General features: G+C 34.3%; 2 protein-coding genes across 5 annotated transcripts in view; both read right to left on the bottom strand.

Annotated features, from left to right (window-relative positions):
- Positions 1–8,803, bottom strand: part of LOC108762796 (mucin-17) — a 47,727-nt gene extending 38,924 nt beyond the window's left edge. For all 4 annotated transcript variants that reach the window (XM_018509973.1, XM_018509974.1, XM_018509975.1 and 1 more), the window contains exon 1: positions 8,491–8,803. The gene's annotated coding sequence lies outside the window, so the exon portion shown is untranslated. The remainder of the gene's footprint in view (positions 1–8,490) is intronic.
- A 5,754-nt stretch (positions 8,804–14,557) lies between these two features.
- Positions 14,558–23,210, bottom strand: LOC108762780 (MFS-type transporter SLC18B1). The gene is made up of 8 exons (XM_018509948.1): positions 22,449–23,210; positions 19,208–19,303; positions 18,108–18,398; positions 17,821–17,941; positions 17,517–17,740; positions 17,139–17,314; positions 15,659–15,827; positions 14,558–15,129 (listed from the first exon to the last, which is right to left on the bottom strand). Exons 1-8 carry the CDS (start codon positions 22,554–22,556, stop codon positions 14,821–14,823), a joined length of 1,494 nt encoding a protein of 497 aa, XP_018365450.1. The 5' UTR covers positions 22,557–23,210; the 3' UTR covers positions 14,558–14,820.
- Between the last annotated feature and the right edge of the window lie 795 nt (positions 23,211–24,005).

Below are 24,005 nucleotides of genomic sequence, written 5' to 3'. Positions count from 1 at the left end.
AATTGCGTGGTTACTAATGAACGATCGAGCGATCGGTCAGTCGGTTAGAGGTGCGTTCGGAGAAAGCTGGGTGAATCGTCCTTAGGACGTCTGTGCAACATCATCAAGGCCGTTTCCCTCGACTGCCAGCGACGACGATTCCGCCGCGAAACCGTTAACCCAATTATTTATTGAACGGCCGATCGAGCGAATCGCATTCCTCAGACGCGACAGCACAACAGCGCAGGAGGGAAATAACAGGAAACGTAGCGGCCAATCGACGCATCGGCATCGATCAAAATGATTGCGAACCGTGTAATCGGTCGATGTGAGTCTAGCATTTTTTTTCTCATTCGCAACCGCTCATGCGGTCGTTTGATTTATGAAACACGTCGTTCGTTTTCTAACGTCTGTCGATTACCACGTCAGTCCATATTAATTTAAGTAATTCCTTAAGTGAATTGTGCATTAGAGACGTGCTTTCCAATTGCGTGAGATACTTTTCGACCTCGCGAGTCTCTGATCAAAATCATTCGTTATTTCTCCATGGCTTAATTATCGAGAGACACAAGTGAAGTTTCTTTAATTTCTATTTTTGTTGCAAATTTCTCTGTGCAAAAAGAAAGAAAGAAAATGATCGATTGTTCAATTTCGTGCATTTGTTCGTTGAAAACGGTACTTCTCTCCGTCTGCCAAGGACGCGCACCTCGGGTCTTTTGCGAATTGCCTAACCCAGTTACGGCCATCACGCGAGCATGTTCAGCTGCATGCACTTTGCATGGTTGCATATCTCCCCGGGTGGGAACAGGGTCGCGAGAGAGGACGAGGGGATGAGATTAGATCCTTGAATACATTCCGTCATTTGGCGCGACCGTAATCGGCGACCTGACGTAACAGGTCTAACTGTCCCCGGCGCCATTTTGAGAGCGGTGAACGGAGAACACGACCGTTGTAACGCCGACTGTAACGTGATAAGCAGCCGAAGTCGGTATCGAGCTATTGGCTTTTAAGCGGCTTTTGTAATTTGAGTAGAAACAGCTGATGGACAAAGTCGATATAGTGCTACCTGCAACTTCCTATTGATTAACCCGGCGTTGACTGTTCAGACTTAAACGTCCGCTTTTCCTTTTAATGTTAGATTGCACAAAAAGCACCTTTCAAAGGCTCCGCGATTTACAGGATTTAATTCCCATATGTTAAATCTTTCGACAATGATTTATTAAAGGTTACGTTTAATAATGAATGAAAGAAACGTATAGAAATAGATTCATAAAATATTATTTATGTTACAATTAGTAAGTTATTTTGCTTTTCTACATATACATTAAAAAGAATATTAACGATTTGATAAAAGTGTTGATAAAATATTGTTATATTTGTTCATACATGAAGATGAACTTCTTTATTTCGGCTTACAAAGAAGAATGCTTATTTTCAATGTAGATTAACTTTAATCTCGACAGAAATTATGCGTTTCGCGCATTCTTAGAATGCTAACGTTTCGTGAACATCGCAATTAACTTCGTCAGGGCGAGGAACAGGCTGATACTAATTGTAAGAATGAATTTGGACCCGCGAAACGCATAATTTCTATATAGAAAGTGGAAGCTTCAAGAGTATTAACTTTAATCTCGGTTCAACTTATCTTTTTCTAGTTGTAAGAATTAGAAAAAAATGAAGAGTACATTAAACCAAGATGAAACCAAGATTAAAGTTAATCTACATTGATGGAAACGGTCATAAACGCGAAATACATGTATGTCGGCGTTTTCCCCGCTCAGTTTACCAAGCTTTTCAACTAAAATTTCACGTTTCATAAATTTTATGTTAGCGACGACTTCTTTTTTTTATAGAGGCCTTGCCATTTGCAGTCACACTGCCTTTATTTTGTCAAAACACTGGAACGGACAAAAGCGAAGTCAGCGAAGCGACGCACGAATAAAATCATCGCTCGGCGCGATTAGAATTATCCGTGCGAATAGCGCTCGTGACAAACTATCCATTACTGTATACTAACCGGTATATACATTGGAACGTCTATCGAGGAGTCGTAGACCCCCGTCGAAAGTCTAACGTGATAGAAACTCAAATGAAAGCTGCCCGGTGAAGGAAGCGAGTGAGCGACTAAGAAGTCGTGCGCCTCGATATGTATATACTCGCGATTGACTTTTATAACTGTTTGATGCGGCGAGTTTTTTTCCCGTCGCGTAGAAACTCTCCGTCACGAAGATCGATCGTCGATCCGATCGACAATCGCGCACATTCTCGAGAACGGAACGCTGGTAAAAGAGACCGGTGCGACTGCATGCGTTACTCTCCCGGTGAAAGAATCGGTCGATTTTCACTGTGTGCTATTCAAATGGGTAGCGAGACAGAAAAGGAAGACAAGAATTAACATTTAAATTTTATCCGATCTCTATTGATTTACAATTGTGACTGTCCTCGACCGTTCGAATATTAGAAATCGACGGTGCATAGACTTTCGGTCAACTACCACTTGCGAAAGTGTTGATAAGCCACGTGGTTGAAAAAAATATATGCTCGAGCATGCATGTTATATCTACACTGAAAGAAAAAATTGGCTGCTGCAACAAATTAGATGGTTAAATATGGCATAGCATTTTTAATTGGCTGTAACAATCAATTTTTGGTTGCGTTAGCCAATCGAAATCCTATACTGACATTGCGGATAGGCTAACACAACCAACAATTGGCTGCAGCATCCAAAAATTGGCTGTTGCAATCAATTAAAAATGCTATGCCATATTTTACCATCTAATTTACTGCAGCAGCCAATCTTTTCTTTCAGTGTATGACAGCTAATTAAATTAATTTCCCCCGTTGGATCAACGCACAAGTACGATCGCCCGAAGCGCCAATGAAGGGATCGCCGGCTGACCCATATATCCTAACTACGTTCCGCAGCGTGCTGACAGAGAGTCGCGGCAAGAAAAAGTCCAGTTATCTCGGTACCGATATGTTAATTCAAAAGTAATAAGATATTAGCGAGGCCTCCTTCTCCCGATCCGATCCGGTCTTGAGAGCCGGACGAACGATGACTCGGTCAGGTGAAGGCAGACGAATTTTAAATGGAGAAAGTCCAGCCGGAGAGCGCGATTGCGCCCGAAAAAAATTCACGTTGTCCCATCGTGGCAGCATTTTTGCACAGCAACGTGAGAGAATTTACTCGAGAACGAGGGTTATGTTTTGCCGATGGTTGCAATCTGGCTGTAATTTGTCGAAATTTACGACTTCGCAATATAGCCTCAAATCTTCGCACGATGATGCATTTGTCGTGATATTTCACGACGTTTCGTGAGAGACATCGCGTTTCGTGTCCGATTTTCGAGGTCTTTCGCAATGATTGTTACCAGCAAATGTAAATAAAATATTTATTTTAAACTTATAAAATTGCATTATTTTTTGAAAAAGGGCGACATTTCTTGATGTAAATGCTTGAGTAATATTATCGAAAAGATTCGTTATATTTATAAAATGAAACTAAACAAAACTTTTGCGAAATCGAAATAAAATTACTATGAACTTTGGTATATCTTTTTCTCATTTAAAGAGAAAAAATTTTCAATCCCCTTCTTTCAAGGAGAACTTCGGTTTTCTAATTTTATCTGATACGACTGAAACGTGATGAAGAACCAACAAATTATTTACATCAAGCTGATAATATGCGCGTCTTTTAACAAGCGTTGTATTAACAATGATGATAAATTGATCAGGTAAAATCTACGTCGCACTATTGATTCTTCGATTTCTCGTTGGTCAGACGTTTTCTAGCAATATGCAAAATAATGGTACGTAATTATACGGAAATGAAGATGCTGGCGCCATACGCTGTGTATCAGACACTTGTTCGCCCGGTTCAAAAGCTGCGGAATAGAGTCCACGAGACGTTTGCGATTCACGGGACGGTCCTCGCGCACATGCATTTGCAGCTACAGGTGCAGTCTCGTGACGTCACTATCCATTGTTCTGCAAGCGGCGTGGCGGAGGTGCGCGGATCCTACATGCGGTGCAATGACTGCATACCGCTTTTACGAGCCTTTCTTCGCCGAGCCGAGGTGTTCTTTTTCGGACGACCGGACGAACGAACGGTCGCTCCTCTCTGCTTCTCGATGCCGGGAGCGATGTTGCAGAAATACATGGAACATGCACGGCGGCTAAGACCAACGCATAGATCGAATGCAGCAGCCATTATACTCTTTTCCTTCTTGAGCATCTCGGAAACGACGAGGGTCTCGAAAGGAGGATGTTAAAAAGAGTCCGATTTCTGCCCAAAAAGATGCAAGTAAACGGAATAGTGTTTTTTAAAAATAAATTTTGATCTTCTGAACACGATAATGTTAATAAAAAGTTCGGGATTGATACGGAACACCTTGAAAACTGAGCATAAACATGATATATTTAAAGAAATTTTAATATTCTGGTTTACTTTTCAAGGTGTTCTCCACATGTCATGAACTTTTTAATAATTTTATCATATTCAGGCGGTCAAAATCTCTCTACAAGAAACACTATTTCTTTTACTAATATTCTTTAGAGCAAAAGTCGGTTTTTTTTAATATCCTCCAAAACAGGACAGATTTTTATCCAAAAAGATGTACGTAAAAGAAATATTGTTTTTTGTAGATCTTGACCTGAATATGATAAAATTATTAAAAAGTTCGTAACATGTAGGGAACACCTCGAAAAGTAAACCAGAATTTAAAACTTCTTTAAATATATCATGTTTATGCTTAATTTTTACGGTGTTCTCTGTCGATTCCGAACTTTTTATTAACATTATCATATTCAGAAGGTCAAAATCTATATTAAAAAGTGCTATTCCTTTTACTTACACCTTTTTGGGCAGAAATTGGCCTCTTTTTAACATCCTCCTTTATTATTGTGCTATAAGAGCAGTTTTACGGAATTACGTATTATCGTTTTATTTTAAACGCTATACTTCTATTGACGTTTATAGAATTCTCGCTACTCCTATAATCGAAACAGAGCAACAGGTCACAATAACGCTAAAATGACGTTAAAATTAATCGTGACTGATCGGAAAAGTGACTTTTAACAGTCATTTTAGAGCCAGTTGAAGATATTTTGAAGTTATTTTGATATCATGATTTTTTTCTTTTGTTAAGTATTAATTGGTGTCTAATTAAACTTCGATATCTATCGCGACCTTGTAAGGAAACGATTATCGCGCGTGTCCAATTGCTGCGAGATCTCATTTCCTCGGAAAGTCGAAACCAGCGCGGCGCGGCGATTCGGTCTCCCGTAAACAAGTACCTATGCATTTAATATGCGATATCGTAACGGGGAACATTCACTGCTTTCGATCGCAAGGAAAGCCTGCGATCCGCAAAATCGCGAGGTATAAAACTTTTACCGCGGCGTGCGCTTTGCAGCCGTAACACGTACGCGTTTCAGGAGAAAGAAATTCGTCAGGGCACTCGGAGACCCAGCATCCACGAAGTTGCAAGGCTCGGCTGCCGTGGATGCGTTGTAGTAAATATGTACGCGTTTGTAGCCGGTTCGACTACATTTCGTGACGGCGCACACCCTCTCGCATATCGTGCATACACAACGCGACGCACACAAAAGCATAATAAACGCGTCCCACACGGATGCACACAATACAGAGAAACGTTGAAGAGGTCCCGAATCTTTCTCGAGTGGGTCCAACACGAGGGGCCTGTGAGGCCTCACAACCAAACAGAGTCCATATGCAAAACACATGCGGAAAGCGATTGGCTCGCCAACGGAGACCCGTGTGGTTCATTCCGAAACTCGTGTAACGAGCTGCGGCGGTCCAGCTCCCGATACGAAGCTCGGGGTCTCGCATTCTACTTTGTCGCATGTTGTTATCGAGCGATTAATTCGGGCCCGCACACACTTTGCATGCAGACACTCTTGGGAGAGTTAGGGGGATAATGGACCGCGATGTAGGAAATTGCGCGAAATGGAGATTAATTGCGCACCCGTAGTTCGCACGATCTTCGTTCAGTCCGTTGAGCATGACGCTTGTTTTCTACGTCCTGTTTACGTGAATTGAGGAGGAGGAGGAAAGAGGAGATAAAAGGAAGGAGAGAGATCATGAACCCATCGTGGTGCTAGATTATCCTCGATGACATCACATCGTACTGAAAATAAAATATCGTCGCTAATCAGAATTTTTAAACAACATCATCTTTAAATGCCACGTTTCTTTTGTTTACAAGTCATGTTGTTAATATTTCATTCATATTTTAAACATATGTTAGATGGCTAGCTATTAAAATATATATACGACAAAAAGTTATACGTTTTAAATATTTATCTTACTCTAAAGTTTTATTAAATTATATATAAAGTTAAAATATATATATGATTTTTAAAAAACTCGAATATTTTTATTCTGTCGCTTGCGGCGATTGTAGAAACCTACAATTGTCTTAACTCGTAAATTACTTAAATTAGCTACGATTACTCTCTATCACTTCTCGACTAACAGGTCTGTATTCCCTTCTCACATTAAAGAGATGCTGCGTGAGATTGGATTCCTACGGGAATCCTTTAGCGATATGAAACCACAGGATGTTGAATCGCCGTCGAGATTCCAGCGTGGATACAACCACCCACGTACGAACGTGTTCGTTCCCGACATTAGGCTAACGTGATTTGATCTCCGACGATGTATATACGCACATACGCACGTACCTACATCCATCCGTTCGTCCGTTCGTTCGTTCATTCGTCTGCTCGCTCTAATCTTCCCTTCTCGGACACGCCTGAAATCACAATTTCAAATACCCTAGCTGATTGTAACCTACACGCGGAATAGTTGAGTCTTTTTTCGGCGTAAAATCGAAGGTGCTTTATAAAACGAGAGTCAATACCGCGCTGCAATTGAAACCAGCTATTAATCGATAATTTTCGAAGTATTTCATACAACGGAACGTCGCGCCATATGGTAAGCGGTAAAACGAAAATATATTGGTTCTTCAAACATAATTATATATATTTATTAAACTTCAAAATGAGGCTAACCTTAAAAACGAGGTTTCATCTTAAAATAAAGTCGACTTGAAAAATTGTACCAGCTGTATATAATGGTGACCTATTTTTGAAAATCTAAAAGGAAAGTAGGTCTATCAATCCTCGTGACTAATTTGATTTTTTATAAGCGGAACGAATATTCTTCTTTCTTGCAGAAAGATAACATAATTTCGTCCATAGAAGATGTCGTTAAGACAATAAAATTACAGGAAAATGATTTATATTGCGACAGCAATACGTGACTCTGGCAACAAATTGCAACGATATTTACGATCATGCGTGTATCGTATTTCTGCTACCAAGCACGGAGTGCAGATACAGGGCGTTTATGAATCGTAGCGCCTAGTGACTGCACCGCGCATTCAAATCACCGGTCAGTGCTCCGCTCGGCTATCTACCTCCACGGCGAGCTGGAGATCGCATTGCACTTTCGTGCCACGGAAATATTAATGTAAATATTGCGGAGACTCCTGCGTGTTCCATAGGAGATCGTAATTACGATTATATTAATAATTACATTATCATGTTCTTGCGATAATTAGATGGGCGTAACGTCGTCTTTCGATATTCGTGAAAAAATGTTTAGAAAAATCCTACAACTATTCAGAAGTATTATACAACTTAAGATTCCTTAAACCAAAATTCTACAAATCATCGTGTAAATTAATTGACAATTTTATTATTATTTACCTTTCAATATTCTACTTTTTTATTCCTTATAAAAAGTGAATGGCACAGACGGACATATGTTTAGGACAATTTCATAACGTCATAAAGATGTCATAAAGGCCATTAGCGAGTTTATAATGTCTTGAATGGATTTATGTATTTTCTTATGTTAGTATTGATTTATATAAAATTTATTCTTTATCTTATATTTAAGAAAGGATAATAATTTACATAAATATGCAAGAGAGAGAGAGAGAGAGAGAGAGAGAGAGAGAGAGAGAAGCACATAAAACTCTCATCAATATTCAACACTTTTAATCTTTACAGAACGGGAAAATCTCTATAGTCGCGTTGAAACAGTGTCGTATTTTGTGACAGTGTCATATTTTGAGACAAGCAATACAATAAAATTGTATATTATAACAAATCTTACTTAAGGAGAAGCTGTAAAATTTTAAAAGTAGACCACCATTTTCTAAGAGATTAATGTTCTCGTAATTTCTATACCCATTCAAGCTTGCTTGTATTATTATCGCAAATTGTGAACGCTATTTTTTTAATTCTAAAAAACACGTAAAAACATTAACACAATTTATTAAAAATTTTTTAATTTATTAAAATTTTCTTTGCATTTATAAGTTTATTAGAAAAGTGAAAGATTTAGCTTTCTTGTTTAAACAAAATATTTTTTCTGAGAAGTATTTGTTATATAATTTTAATCTCATAAAATGTTTCATAATTGTATTCTTTAGGATTAAGTAAAAAAAAGTTTGTTAGATAATGTAATTAGCAACTCACCCTGACCGGTGTTTCTAGATCCCCATGGCACAGTGCACACTGGTAAACACGAGTAATTTCTCTTTCTTTCTTTCTCTTTTGTCACTGATAATGTACCGAAATCCCAAAATCGTGGGCACGTTTCACTCGCGAACAAATTGCGACGAAGGGAAAAAAAAGAAAGAAAGAAGAGATGAAATTAAAAAAAAAAAAATCAAAACAAGAACTCGCGGAGGATAGAAGTTATAAACCGCTAAGAGAAACGCTGACGATCAGCACGTTCCGCGGCAACTTCCCCTACGACAGAAACGGACTTTGAGTCTTCGGAGTCGAGTCCCGGCCGTTCGCTCTCAGTGCAAAGGACCCATGGGTCTTTGCGCTTGCGCATCGGGGCCCCTCTACCGGTTGACAGGGCGAAAGGTGGGAGGAACGACCGGCAACCCCCTTTCCACAGACCTGCTCCTTTTCGTGGGTTACTTGTGTACGTGTGCGTGAGCATTATGTTTGTCTTTACCTGTGGGTGTACCTGCTCAGGTGGCAGCACCTCACCTGATAAGTGCACCTGATGGTAGGTCGAGGAACAAGGGAAGTGTGGAGCAAGGTGTTACGCTAACGTACCTGTCTATATCTACACGACAGCTGATTTTTCGATATTTACAATGATTATTCTTTTTTTACTCCACAAAAACAATGTTGATAAAGACATTGCGAAATCTTTTTAGGACTTTTTAATCTAAATAGATATTCTTTGCTTTGATTTTTACAAGTTGATAGATGAAAATGTTTGATTTTAAAAAGCTATAGATTCTATTTTGTAATTCTTAACGATTGTAACGATTTTATTACGTTGTCTTTGCGCAGTTTCTTTACCTGTATAAAACCTGCGAAATAACAATTTAACGATATCGTTACAGTCGTTAAGAATTATAGAATGGGAGTCTAATCTAATAATCCTATTCTGTATAAACTCTTAATAACTATAACGATATCGTTACAATGGATCGTTGCGCAGGTAGTTTTGCACATAGTATAATGCTGCGCAACAACAACGTAATAATATCGTTACATTGTCCTTGCGCAGGTTTTGTACGTAGTAAAAAAGCTAAGTAACAACAATGTAACGATATCGTTACGATCGTTAAGAGTTGCAGCTGTTACAGAATAGGGTTATAAGCCCCCTATTCTGTAACTCACTGTAATGATATCATCACGTTGTCGTTGCGCAGGTTTTAATATGTGGTAAAGAAGCTGCGCAACGACAATGTAACGATACCGACACTGTCGTTAAAAGTTACGGAACACGGGTCTGCTCTAAGAGAACTTATAAAAGAATTCTAAAAGAAGATTGTTTAAAATCTTCAAAAATTCCAATTTTATTAGATTTGAATTAAACATTATGTATTAATAACAAGTATTTTGACTAATCATTTACCTCAAATTTTATTTTCTTTTGTCTTGGAATTCTTAATTCCAGCAGTATAACGTATGCGAACGAAGCTTTAACTACAAATTTAAAAACGAATTAATTTCGAACACCGTTTCTTCGATTACGTCAAAAGGGAGCGATTATTACATAATTGCAATAATTGCAATCGCGTCGCCCTCGACCATGCTGTTCCTTCCGGTCGAATTCTTGCATTCAACCAGCCGGGACGATAAGATCCATAGGAATTCGCGACGTAACGCCTTATGTCTCGTCATTGAGAATCGTGGGGAAAAGGGAACCGTGGGGTGTCGGGTTGAAGGAAGGGAAGCTAGTGCTTCGGCGGACACTTCGATGCACACCGGTGAGCAACGCCGTATGCGTTAATAATTCCCTCGTCTTCCTTTCGTTCCTTCACTTCGCTTTCGTGCGCGGTTGTGTTTGAAGAGGGTAAGACAAAGACCCTCAAATTCTCTCCCTCCTTTTCTTTCTCTGTCTACTCTCTTTCACTGCTTCCTTCCGCTCGTACACACGAAGTGCCTTTTTTATCTTTACAAACATACTCAGTTTTACAAAGGTAAAACATAACTTTTTGTACGAACAATATTAATATTTAATTGATGTAAATGGCGATTCTCTGCTTAGATTTATTATATATTTTTCATGGATTATTTTACTTTAATTTACTTCACGTGCATTATGCGAATTTGACGTATTTCGCGTAAATATAATGGGGCTCCTTAAAAAAATAATTTAATTTTGATATGTCAATCATCGATTTTATATGCAACGATCACATAATGCATGCGAAAGGCAATCTTTAGCAAGAAGTGCCGAATAGAGTTTTGCTAGCACATTGTAGAAATAGCAGAATCATTTACCGACAGGTCGATGCACACGAGTGAACACGACGATCTACGGAATACGAAATAGTTACGGAAACAGTAGCGCGTTGTTTAGCTTTACGTGTTGCACATTCTCGTGCAGATGCAATAAAATTAGTTAGAAAGATGCTTGAGTTCTCGCAATAAACTTAAAACGTTCGGTCAGTCAAATAAGAAAAAATTTAAACAGTTTTTGCATGTATATATATTTCTTATTGAAATAAATAATTTTATAAAGAAAAATGGAATCGTCTGTTTAAAAAAATTTAAATATAATTAAAAAGATATAATTTCCATAATAAGACGATATGTAATTCCCAGAATTGTTATAAATAATATTTTTTAAATTTGTAATATTCTAAATTGTGTACTTTCATGATACTTTTAAAGTAAGTAAATTTAGTAACAAATCGAACGTCACAATTTGTTTCTCGTTAGATAAAAATGCAAATGTGTTCTGTTTTATGATATAAATAGAAGTTAAACTTTAAAGTCAATTATTGAAAAAGGTTTATCTAAGTTTAAGCATCTTAAAATGGTGATCGAACATGTTAGCAATGTGTCCTTTCTCGGAACCGCGAGATTATCTACTTTTAATATTTGAGTTATGAATCATCGACGCACACATTTGCACGTGCGGAGTTCACAGAACGCGCCTTTTTTTTCGCATTGTTATACATCCACAGACGGGAGCGAGGAAAGAGACAGTCGCGCATACATTGTTAAAGAATTCGTGCACGTGCGTGGGCGTGTCGTATGCGTGAACAGCTTGGAATTCAAATCGAGCGCAGAAAAGAACTACGTTTGTCAAGCACGTTCGGCAACCCGACACGGTAGTTAAAAGCAATGAGAGATCTATGAAAGTGAATTTCACGAAGAAGAGAGGAAAGGATACATATCTTTTTACAGGAATGCATCAGCTTCTAGTATGTAAGATGTAAACAGGGGGAAAGAGAGAAATATTATACGTAACATTATGCCATGGTAAGAAAGTCTTCTTTCGTTTCTTTTTCAAAGAAATTCAAAATTTTATGTGTAAAAGTAAAGCTTTATTAAACAGCATATTTTTTTTATTACTTTTTGTCATCAGATCTTCGTTATTCTATTTTTATTACAGTAGTTAATTACATAATGTATTCGTAAAATAATAATAGCATTCACAGAATTAAAAAAAATTAATTGAAAATTATATTTTAAATAAAAAAACCTTTATTGTGTATGCAGACTCGTAATGTTACAATTGCTACTATACGCGTATTTACCTTCTATTATTTTATTTTTATGTATAAAATTATTCTACAATATTTTATTATATAACATAATATTAAAAAGTGTTCTACTCAAACATGATACGTTACGGATAATTATTCAGCGGTAAATTAATACTTTCTAAATCTTTTAGAGTGAAATCTCACTTCAAAAGACCGAAAATTAAGTCAGTTTTGAAAAAAGAGTGAAAATATTTTTACTTTTGAACAGGAGTGACAAATTTCACTCTTTTGAAGTGAAAAAAAGGAATGAGATTTCATTCCTTTAGAGTAATACTCACTCCAAAAGAGTGAACATTTACCACTCTTGTTCAAGAATAGACAATTGTCACTCTTTTTTCAAGACGTGCAATTTTCACTCCAAAAGATTGAGAGCGTATGTATAATTAAAATATATTTACAATTTTGTTATTCAGTTTTCTTGATTCTTTCTCGTGTAAACAGTTGCAATAATGATTGGCAATAATCACGCAGCAAACTTGTTACGAAAATCATTTGCATGATTTCGATGACACCATTAACACCCACAACGTCCGTTACCTTTTCTGTTGGCGCTTAAACCTAGAATTATGCCGTTGCAAGTACAGGTTTATGCAACGGCATAATCGCATAATTCTAGATTCAAGTTCCATCAATTGAATATCGGCCAAGTTTCCCGACTTCCTTGATATTGTAAAATATAGCAAAGTATTCGATCGGTTTTACATTATAAAATAAAAGCGTTAAAGAAAAGCCTTTGAGAGCCAACACATGTTGTATAAGTGTATAATTACATATATTTGATTAAAAAAGATAAATATACATTTCGATTTTAATTTGGATCTCCTTCAGTATAAATTTAATATTTACAGAAAAAGATCATAAATAAACATTGTCACAAATATCGGAGTAACAATCATCAAGAATATCGATGTAAAAAAGTAAATGTGGTCAAATATTGGCTAATTCTCTTCACATCTAACAAAATGTGATTATTTATCGTCTTTACATCTAACAAGATGTGATTATTTATCAATTATCAATATTCTAATAAAATGAACGATATCTTGACGATTGTTACTCCAATATTCGTGACAATGTATATGATTATTTTTTTCTGTGAATATTAAGTTTATATACTAAAGAGGATCCAAATTAGAATCGAAATATATATTTATTTTTTTAACAAAGTATATGTAATTACACACTTATACAATTTATGTTGGTTCTCAAAGGCTTCTCTTTTTAACATTTTAATTTATTCATTAGAGCCTTCACTTGAATTATTTATAATATAAAAGCTTATATATAGCAAAATAATTACGCCATACCTATACTATCAAATTTAATATCATATATAAAATGAAGAACCTTTATTAACTATTACGTAAACTAGTTATAATGCGTACTATAAGGATAATCTTTTTTCTTTAAGATCTTCTTTAAGAAGATAACACCGTTCAATGATTATCATAAGCCGTATTAATAAAATGTACATTCCAGACGAAGGATGAAATTTAACAGTGCATCTAGAAAACTCGAGAGTGTTACAGATGCTACTTTCAACATGTAAACTTCGTAAATAATCGGTCTCGACTTTTGTTCGTAAGTGTGTGTGTGTGTGTGTGTGTGTGTGTGTGTGTGTGTGTGTGTGTGTGTGTGTGTGTAGATGTTATTATTGTAACAGTGTGTGTGTGTGTGTGTGTGTGTGTGTGTGTGTGTGTGTGTGTGTGTGTGTATGTGTGTGTGTGTAGATGTTATTATTGTAACAATAATAGTAGCGGAAGAATCGAAGTCAAATCGAGCTTAACAGAAAGGGTACCGTGTAGCTTGAGTTCGTTAAGTAAACCGTGATAAAACGATCGACGATAATGCGCTTTGTGAATACTGCTTGAAGCGTTTTATGCATCCACTATATGTTTTATTCGACTTTCTGCATTCTTTGAGATTGGTTGTTTCATCCCTTAAAGGTAACTTTTTATATATGCAGTCTTCAAAATCTTAGATATAAGAAGTGAAAAATCTCACGATTTACGTATCATTATTCTAAAATTACATTTACATTTGGTTGCAAATTACATTCACCTATTCGAATTAGTACTGTATAAGTAAAGAGTATTGTAAAACTTATTTTTAAAAATAAAAAGTTCAAGTAGTACGATTAAGATAGTGAAGACAGCGGGAGAAAGAAATTCGCGTATTCTTTTTTAATGGTTTAAATACTTTAAATCGTTGATTCGCGAGGACATTTTTTATAATTTTTATGATAATGATCATAATATTTTATTCTATGATATGATAACTCGGTTTAGATATACATAATTTAAACATAATTTAGTATAATTGTGACACATTATATGGCATCAGAGAAATGATATATATTGTATGTACATATATGTTAAAATTTTGCATTTGATGTAGATAAAATTAATTTTAATTTTGCTATACTAAGCATGCTTAAGTTATTTTTTTATTGTCTCAGTGCCACTTTATATTCTTTTATTATAATATTATTGTAAATTTAAGTAGGCTTTATAAAAATATGTATATTATCATGTGGAGTTATAAAGATACATACTATCATTTCTAAATTAAGCTAAATTTGTGGTTATTGTTAGCTTACCGATAAAGTGAATAATGAAACATTAGTTTTTGCCTGACATTCTTTTTGAATAAGAAACAGTCTTTTGTAGTTTTGCAAATTGAATGATCTCGATGATTGGAATCAGAGAGTGACGAGTGGAGAGAATCTTGTACTCTTGTTGCTGTTTCTGGACACTATGCTGGATGTTTGTTATCACGTGGTGAACTCCAGATAACGTTTATTTTCTATGGAACCGTAACTATGAGAGTAGCGGCCACTGTACGACGCCCTGGACCATGCACCGGCTCTATTCGAATAACTGTTACACACAATCAGCGAATTCATGCCGCCGGGCCTGTCGATCGGCACACCCTGGCCCCGTCCGTTTTGATGCAGACTGCTGCTACCGCCTAATCGGCCACTCTCCATCAGTGGTGCTCTGAGATTCTCGACCGTAGTGATTTCGATGTATGGCTTGGGTGCACGACTACAGCTACTCAGGAACACTGCAGCTATCACGCCCTGCGAAAAAAATAATACAAGACCGAAAAATCATTTCGGCGCACGTTTCTAGGGACTATATACGTAGTATATAAATTCACACAAGAATCATACAAGCATTTAAAATCCAGCTAGATCGTTTAAGGCTTTGCTTTCTAAAGTTTGCGTTATCACATATACGGTCCTATAATATATTATATATTGTTTATATATAATTATATATAATTCTATATACTTAATTATATACAATTATATATGAAATATGTCCATTCATATACAAAAAAAATTGCAAAAACAGAATCATACCTGGGAAAAAATATTTTGTAAATAATTATATAAAATTATATATATTTTTATATAATTTTATATAATTATATACAAAATATTTTTTCCCAGGTATGATTCTATTTTTGCAAATTTTTTTGCAAAAAAATCGCATTAGGCTGTAGTGTTTTTTTTTTGGACAGTTTAGATTTAAACTAAAATCAATTTTTTTAATTGCAAAACATTCTACATATATATTGTACATAAAGTGAATCAGAAAACATACCACTAGCATGTGAAGTAACACGATAAACATAGAACTATTTCTAAAACCGATGTTATCCAGTAGAATTCCAGCGATACTGGGACCGATGAAAGCTCCGAGAGCAAACGTACTTGTCCACAATCCGCTGATGAGGCCATAAGTTTCAAGATTATTTGGAAATCCAAATGATCTTGACATGGAACACGAATTAAAAGCATTATCGATTTTAGCCCAGAAAAATTAAATTTTTTTTTTGTTTTGGAGGAAAAATTGTAAAAGATTTGTTTTCAGGGAGTTGTTCGAAATGATGTATTATATACATATGTACAACATACTAAAAGTTCTGATTGCTAGCGGACTTGGAAAACTTTTCAGCTTCACAAAACTGCGGTTTTGTGAAGCGATCAATAATGCGGTTTTTCAAAAATATCTCAGAAAGTATTCATTTTATCGAAATAAAAGCCATTATAAAAAAAAACTGATAAAATTTTTTTTTAGTGTTACCAATAATTTTGTTTTTTTCTGAAAGTCATATGATCAATACTTTCCGTAATAGAATTTTTCTAAGAATGTTGTATTTTTGGCAATTCGAACTTTTGTCGTAAATATCTCAGATTTAGCTACTTTGACGTACAAAATAACACTTATGAAGATTGAAGATTATTAAATTCCCTACAAAATCATTTTTTATTCATCTTCGTATGGCCAATAGTTTCCGAGATACACGTCCGAGAAAGGTTTACTTACGTAATTAGTCTAAAAAGAACATTTTGTTTTTAAATGGTAAATAAATTACTAGCTAAATTTCCAAGATAATAATTAAAAAAAAAATCATATAAACAAGCAATTGGGGGAATTGACACTTAGTAGATGGTGGGCAGTTTTGTTTCTTTAAATTAATTATATATTATGTCATTACTCTCTTGTACATGTTTCGGCTAATCTTTTAGCCTTCTTCAGCAAATATAAATTTGCTCTCGAAAAATATTGGTCGTATAAGGATGAATAAAAAACGATTTTGTAGGAAATTCAGTAACCTTCAATTTTCATAAAAAATATTTTGTACGTAAAAATAGCCAGATCCGAGATATTAACGAAGAAAGTGTGAAAAATCGTTTTATTCTCGAAATAACCAAAAGTACAATTCTTTAAAAAATTCTATCACGTAAAATATTAATCATACGACCTTAAAAAAAAATGAAATTGTTTATAATTTTATCAGCTTTCTTTTTGATAATGACCTTTATTTCGATTAAATGAATACTTTTTGAGGTATTTTTAAAAACCCGCATTTTTAATCGGTTTTTTTAAGCTGGAAAGTTTTTCAAGTCCGCTAACGGTTTTCGTGGCAATTTTGCCTCCAAAAAATCTAATTTTCCTGGGCTATTTGTACGTTAGAAGTTCATTAATTTATAACTAATAAACTGCAATAATTGACTTGCAAATTGTGCGAAAATAATTGAAATTCATAAGTAGAGAATTATTCTTTTGTACGACTTACATAGATGTCCGTAAGGCATCCGTGAAGCTTGCAACCAGTTGAGCAGCCATGCCTAAGCCGTGGATCACAAGGCCGCTGATAGGCATCCAGATTATGGTGGGCGACGGAATAAACGGCGCTGGACCGACCAGCGAGAAACCGATCATTACGAGAAAGCAGCCGGCAACAGTTGCTACCTGAAGAGCGTTATATCTTTTTTGCGTTAATATATATTTACGATGATATCTTAAATCTGATATAATACCTTGGGGCGGAAGCTAACTCGAGATTACGTTTGGAATTATTTGTGATGTAATTTATGGAGATAATTCAATTCAAGGTTGGAATTCTATATAGAATCGTAATGATCTTTTTTCTATATTTATAATACGAAATTACCTTTGGGTGCCAGTAATTGTCGCAAAGACAGCCCCATGCAGGCGCAGTTAGCGCGTAGGTACCGCCGTTAATTACAAACATCAATCCTAACACGACTGGGCTTAAGTTGAATTGCCTCAGATGCGGTTCTAGTGTCGCTTGTAAAAATCCAATGCTCATGCTCGTTGCGATTATTGACATGGAGGCGATCATCACGCCGGGAATTTTAAAGACTTTCATTACTCCTACGAATTGTAACGAATAACGTATATTGTATGTAAAATCAATAGGATCACGATCATATGATTTAAATACCCCTTCGTACCTCCAGTGCTGTGTGCATCATTATCGTTGTTATTATGTACAGGTAAAATGAAAGCAGTACTAACTGCTGCCACAAACAATGCTGAGCCAAGCACCGCGAATGGAGTGATATATCCACCTATCTAATATCCAATATAATATTAATAATTCTAATACCTATTTACGTTATTTAGATAAAAATATCGCATGTGCTGCAATTAATGTGTTATTTTGCGAATATGTACAAAATGTAGATATCTGCGTTAAAAATATTAGCAAGAAAAGAGCAAATTATTAAGAATACGTTACCTGATAGAGTGCACCTCCTACAGTGGGACCTACAATAAGACCCAAGCCGAAGAAAGTTTCCAAACTGGCAAACGTTGTAGCAACATTGTTGGGGAATTCTTTGGCGATAATGGCAAAACTAGCTGTTAAAAATGCAGCATTTCCCATTGCCTCCACAATTCTAATCACGAAAGACAGGATTATGAAAGGATAATGACCGTTGACTTTATCCAATAAACCGAAAAATATGGCGCAGGTTCCTGTAGTCAGGATACCGCCATTGAACAGTAACTTCGGACCGATTCGATTGAGCTGCGAAAGACAATAAATTAAATTCAAAAGTTATGATAAATAATAATCTTTTGGTAAAACTGCAGAAAAGGGGAGCACCCGCCAACGACCTTGACTTTGACATATGTTGTCAAGGTCATCACCCTGAGTAACCTCCAACAAGTTTTAGCCGTCGCTCGTCCTTCGTTAAAAAGTTTTATACCGATTACTTATATTAAATTGATGTATTAGACTTATTATCCTTGAATTTATTAAATTGATTGTATGTCATCTGAGCAGTTTTATAATATTAATGCATAATTTTTTTTAATTAAAAATATTTGTAAACTTTTGAATATTTTTTTGTTAAAGCGTGACTATGAAAATATGTAATATTAAATAGTAATTTATAAATATCCGCACGTGTAACAATAGGTGAGCCTGAAAAATGGCAAGATTCAACGCTTCGTGTTGCAATCTTAATCATTACATAGGTTCACTTGCGATTCGAATTTTATGTACTTGTAAGATTTATAGCTCTTTATTTTTATTATTTGTTTTTATTTAGTAATACTTACTTTTTAAATATTTTATTTGTAATGATAACCACATTATTTGTAACAAATATTATTTTTGCACAGATTAAATACTGAAGCCACGAATGAATGAAAATTTATGAATTGAAAACTAAAAGAATAATCTATAATAATCTATACAGATAATTATATACGGATAAATTTTATTACTTAGCTTTATCTATTTAATGTGATAATTTGATTTATGGCGTAAAGTTCATGTCGTGACATTGAAAATGCATCTTACGCATTAATTACGAGTATGTCATCACTCACATGTTGTCCATAAATTGGGCTAATAATGAAAACCACCAGTTCAAAAATCCCAAAGACCAGTCCATATTCTGATGGCGATGCTCCTTTTTTCTCGGCCTACGAAAAAGGAATGTTTTTGCCAATTACATTTGCACATATATGCATGCTATACATTAATTCGTTAATATTTCGAGCCGTTCGAAATATTGGCAATTCGAAGATACAATGAGCTACGCAGCAGTTTTGTCGACTTATCGCGTCGTACTGCAATTAATACTTGTCGAGATAATATCCCGATAAACTTTAGAGCTTTGCTCCACGCGTCGAGACGGATATACAAACTAAATTATCGAATGTCGCCATTTATCTTGCGATAGATGAACAACATTTTCGGACACGTGTTTCATTCTTAGACACGCATTTGACACGTATTTTTTGAAAATTTCTTTAAATTTGCGAGAGAGTTATTAATTTTTTGGCATTTGTTGCGATTTACATTGGAATGATGTGTTTAATCTTATTTTTATCTAATCTAATTTATTGCACGTTTGTAATTGTCGATTCTCAGTATTATTAGACAAGATTTAAAAAATAAAAATAAGATAAAGATGATTAATTTATTAAATAAATGTTAAGAAGAATTGGACAATTTTTCCGGACTATATATTATTATTATACAATAAAGAAACAAATTACATTATAGGCTTATTTGCTGAGAGGTTTCATTTCCAACTCTTCTTTATTATCGGTTTGTAAGATAAGTACGTAATAAATTTTTAACTTACATTTAGTCACAAATAAGTTCTGACGTGCTATAACGCACGCAGTCCAATAAAAATTGCTTTTTCATGGACATCCATTTCTTCTTATCATAGAAAACATGGCATATTGAGATTTTACATTTTTTTCAATAGTTTGATTTATTTTCGCGCGCGCGAAGATGCGATACATATTCTATTAAGAAAAAAATTAATTGAACCTGCCAGATTCTTCGACTTATTGACAAGACTTCTTCAACGTACGTTAACCTTTGTACTGTTGAAAAAAATGATCTGAACTCAGATAATTCGACACCTCCGAAAATGTTTCAAATATTGTAAAAATGTAATATTTTATTAACTTCTACTAATTAATTGTTTTATCATGTCTAATATTTCAATTACTGCACACAAATTTGATAATTAAATCTGTTTAAAATTTAATGATATAGGATACATATATTAAAATGTATATACAGAGTGTTCGGTAAATTTTGATAAAGCGTTTGTAAGTAGGTAGAGCGAACTAAACTAAGTTGAAAAGTCCTCTACCATTTTGTAATTTTCGTAATAGTTAACAAGATATTACTTACTAAATATTGTTAAATATTGATTTTTAATAATTTTTTATTCAAGTTCTATTAACTTTATAGAAAAACAGTAAGAAACAAAAATTGTTTCTTTTCTTCTCATAGAGTTCTGAGAAGTTTTTCAGAATTTTTTAGTACCGCATTTTCTCATGTTGGTAAAAATTATAGTTGCTAATAAGAAAATGCAGTAAAAGGTAGATAAAAAATTATGAAAAAAAATCTTAGAGCTTTATAAGAAAAAAATAAACAATTTTTGTGTCTTGTCGTTTTTTTTGTAAAGTTGATAGTACTTGAGTAAAAAATTATTGAAGACCAACTGCGAAAATTGCAAAATGGTAAAGAACTTTTTGACTCAGTTTAGTCCGCTTTATCTGCTCACGAGCACATTGTCAAAACTTACCGAACACCCTGTTTACATATATTTTATATAATGTTCATATATTCTATTGTATATTATGTTATAATTTATATTAAATTTTTATACATTATTAAATAATTTATAATTCAATAAATAGAATGCGATAAAAGAAAGCCATAGAAAGTAAAAAATAATGCGATAACAATTGAAAATGTTAAGGCTTGAGAGATTCTATCAACGTTACTTTAATTTAAAGCATGGCTTAAAATTCTTTCCCTTTCTGTCTCTCTACTGGCTTTAAAAAAAAAAGAGAGATCTTTAAACTTCGCTTAAAGTCAAAACAACGTTGGAATCAGATCTAAGTGTGTTAAATTGATGAATGATTCAAAGCGTGAAAGAATTATCTACATTCGATTTTAAAAACCCTCCGTTGTTAATGAAATGCTATTTTTATACGATAAAAATCTTCTTTTCTGAAACACGATAAATCATGTACTTACATATTCTTTTATATTTTCAAATTCAAAAGAAATATTTATGTATTCTATTTATAACAAGGGCAGCAAGACTATAGTTAAATTTTAAACACTTCGGCCACTATGTTCGAAATTCTATCTTGTTAACAATAACGTAGACTAAAATTCTTTCAAATTCATACATTACGAAGTAGATTATTTACGTTTAGTGGTACCATAAGTCAATGATAATAATTTTGTTATGTCTATAGACGCGTGCAGTTTCAAGTGATAAACATCTTTATCACTTGAAATTGCGCGAGAGAAACTTAAAGACCGAGAGATCTTTCAAATGATATCCCTGGTGAAAATTTTTCTCATAATTTTTATATGAATTAAAATATTTTTCAGAAATATTCGGAAAGAACATATTCTCTCAGAATTTTTTATACAACTGTATTTTAAAATATTCTGAAATATTTTTCATCTCATAATTTTTACAAAATATTTTTAAATTTTTTAGATTTTATAACATTTCCTTAGAAATTATACTTACAAAAAATCTTAGAAATCTCTTATAATATTTTATAATTAACATATATGAAAAATTCTGAGAAAAGATATAGATTTTCTGAAAAATGTTCCAATTCGTATAAAAAATGTGAGAAAGTTATAAAATTATATAGAAATTCTAAAAAATTATATAGAAATTCTGAAAAATTATAAGAAAAATTCTGAGAAAAATTTTCACCAGCGATTTTAAATAAAAATTACGATTATTACTAGTTTCTATCCTGGCGAAAAAAACTTTTTACGAAAAAGTACAGAAAAATTATATAAATTGAGACAAGATCTAGAAATTCTCAATTTTTCGTAAATATTCGCAATGGGATGTAGAGTGGCGTTGTTTGAAGGGGATTTCTTGGTTTTTTAAACAAAGCTACTCTACGTTCCATTAGAAATATCTATGAAAAATAAAAAGATCTTATCTCAATCTTTTAAGATCTTATCTCAATCTATGTAGCTTCTCTTAAAAATTTTTCCGCCAGATACGTCTCACTAAAGCAATTTCCTTGAAGATCCATAATCATCGATCCTTACCTCTTGAGGATAGAACGGTGCTTGCAATGAAACACAAATGGCATTTGCGAAATCGGCAATACTGATGACAATTAAAGTAAGCCATTGTCGCTTGGTGAACTTAACCATAATGTCAATTTAATTCAATTTAAGTACACTTCTTCACACTCGTATGAATTTCGTACGTCACGAGATCGGATACACTGTATGAGTTACTTCAATCAGCAGAAAATCCGGGACGAGGAATTTCGGAGAATTTAAGTGAGACAGGCACCGGTTTTGCCGTTCAAAAGACTACTCACTCTTACGGGGTAAATAGACATATTTAATACACAATACTTATACACACACGCACAGTAAGATAAGTTTGTCTTGTCTCGTCTGATTCGTGGCGCGCGCACGTGTTTACTACGTGCGTGGTTGAGCGTCGTTGCCGCACTACTCAAGACGCATTGTTCACTTTTAAGGACTTCGCAAGAACTGGGAGAAGAGGGTCGGAGGTCGAATGATATGTCCTACCACGATTCTAATTTCATTATCGGCCAACGCGCTGTCAAGCGTCTCGCAAGCGTGTTACAGGGTATGAATCTACGATCGTCCGGCGTGGAGGATTGGTGTGCCTATTTTATTCCATTTAAAGTACTCCATTTATCTGTGTTATGCTTTTTTATAATCGCTTTTACATGTTCTTGCTCTTTTTGGATATAATGTTATCTAAGAAATTACATTTTATTCGTGTATTAGCGAAGACTTAAACGTCTTTCTAATCGTCAAACGAAGATTTTTTTTTTAAATTAATTTTTGAGCTGTATCATTTTTGTAAAATCTATTTGAGTCTAACAATAAGTCGTCTAATACAATTCAACAATTTTAACTTTCAATCAATTCCTTTATGTGAAGCCTTTCGACTTCAGAGTAAATTTTGTTTTATAATATTTTTACGTATTAAATAAATAACAATAATTGAAGCTATCAAATTTTATGTTTCTAAAAAAATTCCTATTAATCATTTTGTGAAGCTATACTGTTCAAAGCTGAGGCCGATCGGTTGAAAATTGTTCGAATTTTAGACGCTGCCAGTTGGAAAAAAGTAGTTTTGAGAAAAACGCGTTTAAAGTTTTATGATTGATTATTTAATAGAAATCTATTTATCTATCTATCTATCTTTCTAGCTATTATCTGCTTCTTCTATTATCTGCTGCACAGCTTCTTTCTTAAATCAGATGATGCGAATATACTTATATTATACGTAGTACTATGTGCTCGTTCGCTAAAACTCACGTAACTCGAGAAATACTTCGAATTTCATAAAAACCTTTTAGGAACATATTTTTAAGACATCAATCTTTTGAAAAAAGTAAAAATAAATGTTTCGATTTTTTGAAAATTTTACTCTGTTTTATCCCCTTAATAAAAAGTAATAAATATAAATATCTCTGAAAGGAAAGTTAGCATTTTTATTACCAATTATTGATCTTTTTCTATTAAAGTTGATTCGATAACAGGTTCTTTCATTAACTTATAATAATCTTTTCTTAATGGTAAAAATGCTGTACGGTTACATTTTACTTATTTCGA

Source organism: Trachymyrmex cornetzi, unplaced genomic scaffold (assembly GCF_001594075.2).
Source record: "Trachymyrmex cornetzi isolate Tcor2-1 unplaced genomic scaffold, Tcor1.1 scaffold321, whole genome shotgun sequence".
Taxonomy (NCBI): Eukaryota; Metazoa; Arthropoda; class Insecta; order Hymenoptera; family Formicidae; genus Trachymyrmex; species Trachymyrmex cornetzi.
This window is presented reverse-complemented; position numbering and strand designations above follow the sequence as displayed.

What these genes read in the sequence shown, in the direction of transcription:
- LOC108762780 (XM_018509948.1), bottom strand. Translation starts at nt 22,556, where the DNA reads ATGGTTAAGTTCACCAAGCGACAATGGCTTACTTTAATTGTCATCAGT. An exon ending in CACCGTTCTATCCTCAAGAG is followed by an intron (nt 19,304 to 22,448) that starts GTAAGGATCGAT and finishes CCTTTTTCGTAG; the next exon opens with GCCGAGAAAAAAGGAGCATC. An exon ending in TGTTACTTCACATGCTAGTG is followed by an intron (nt 15,130 to 15,658) that starts GTATGTTTTCTG and finishes TTTTTTTCGCAG; the next exon opens with GGCGTGATAGCTGCAGTGTT.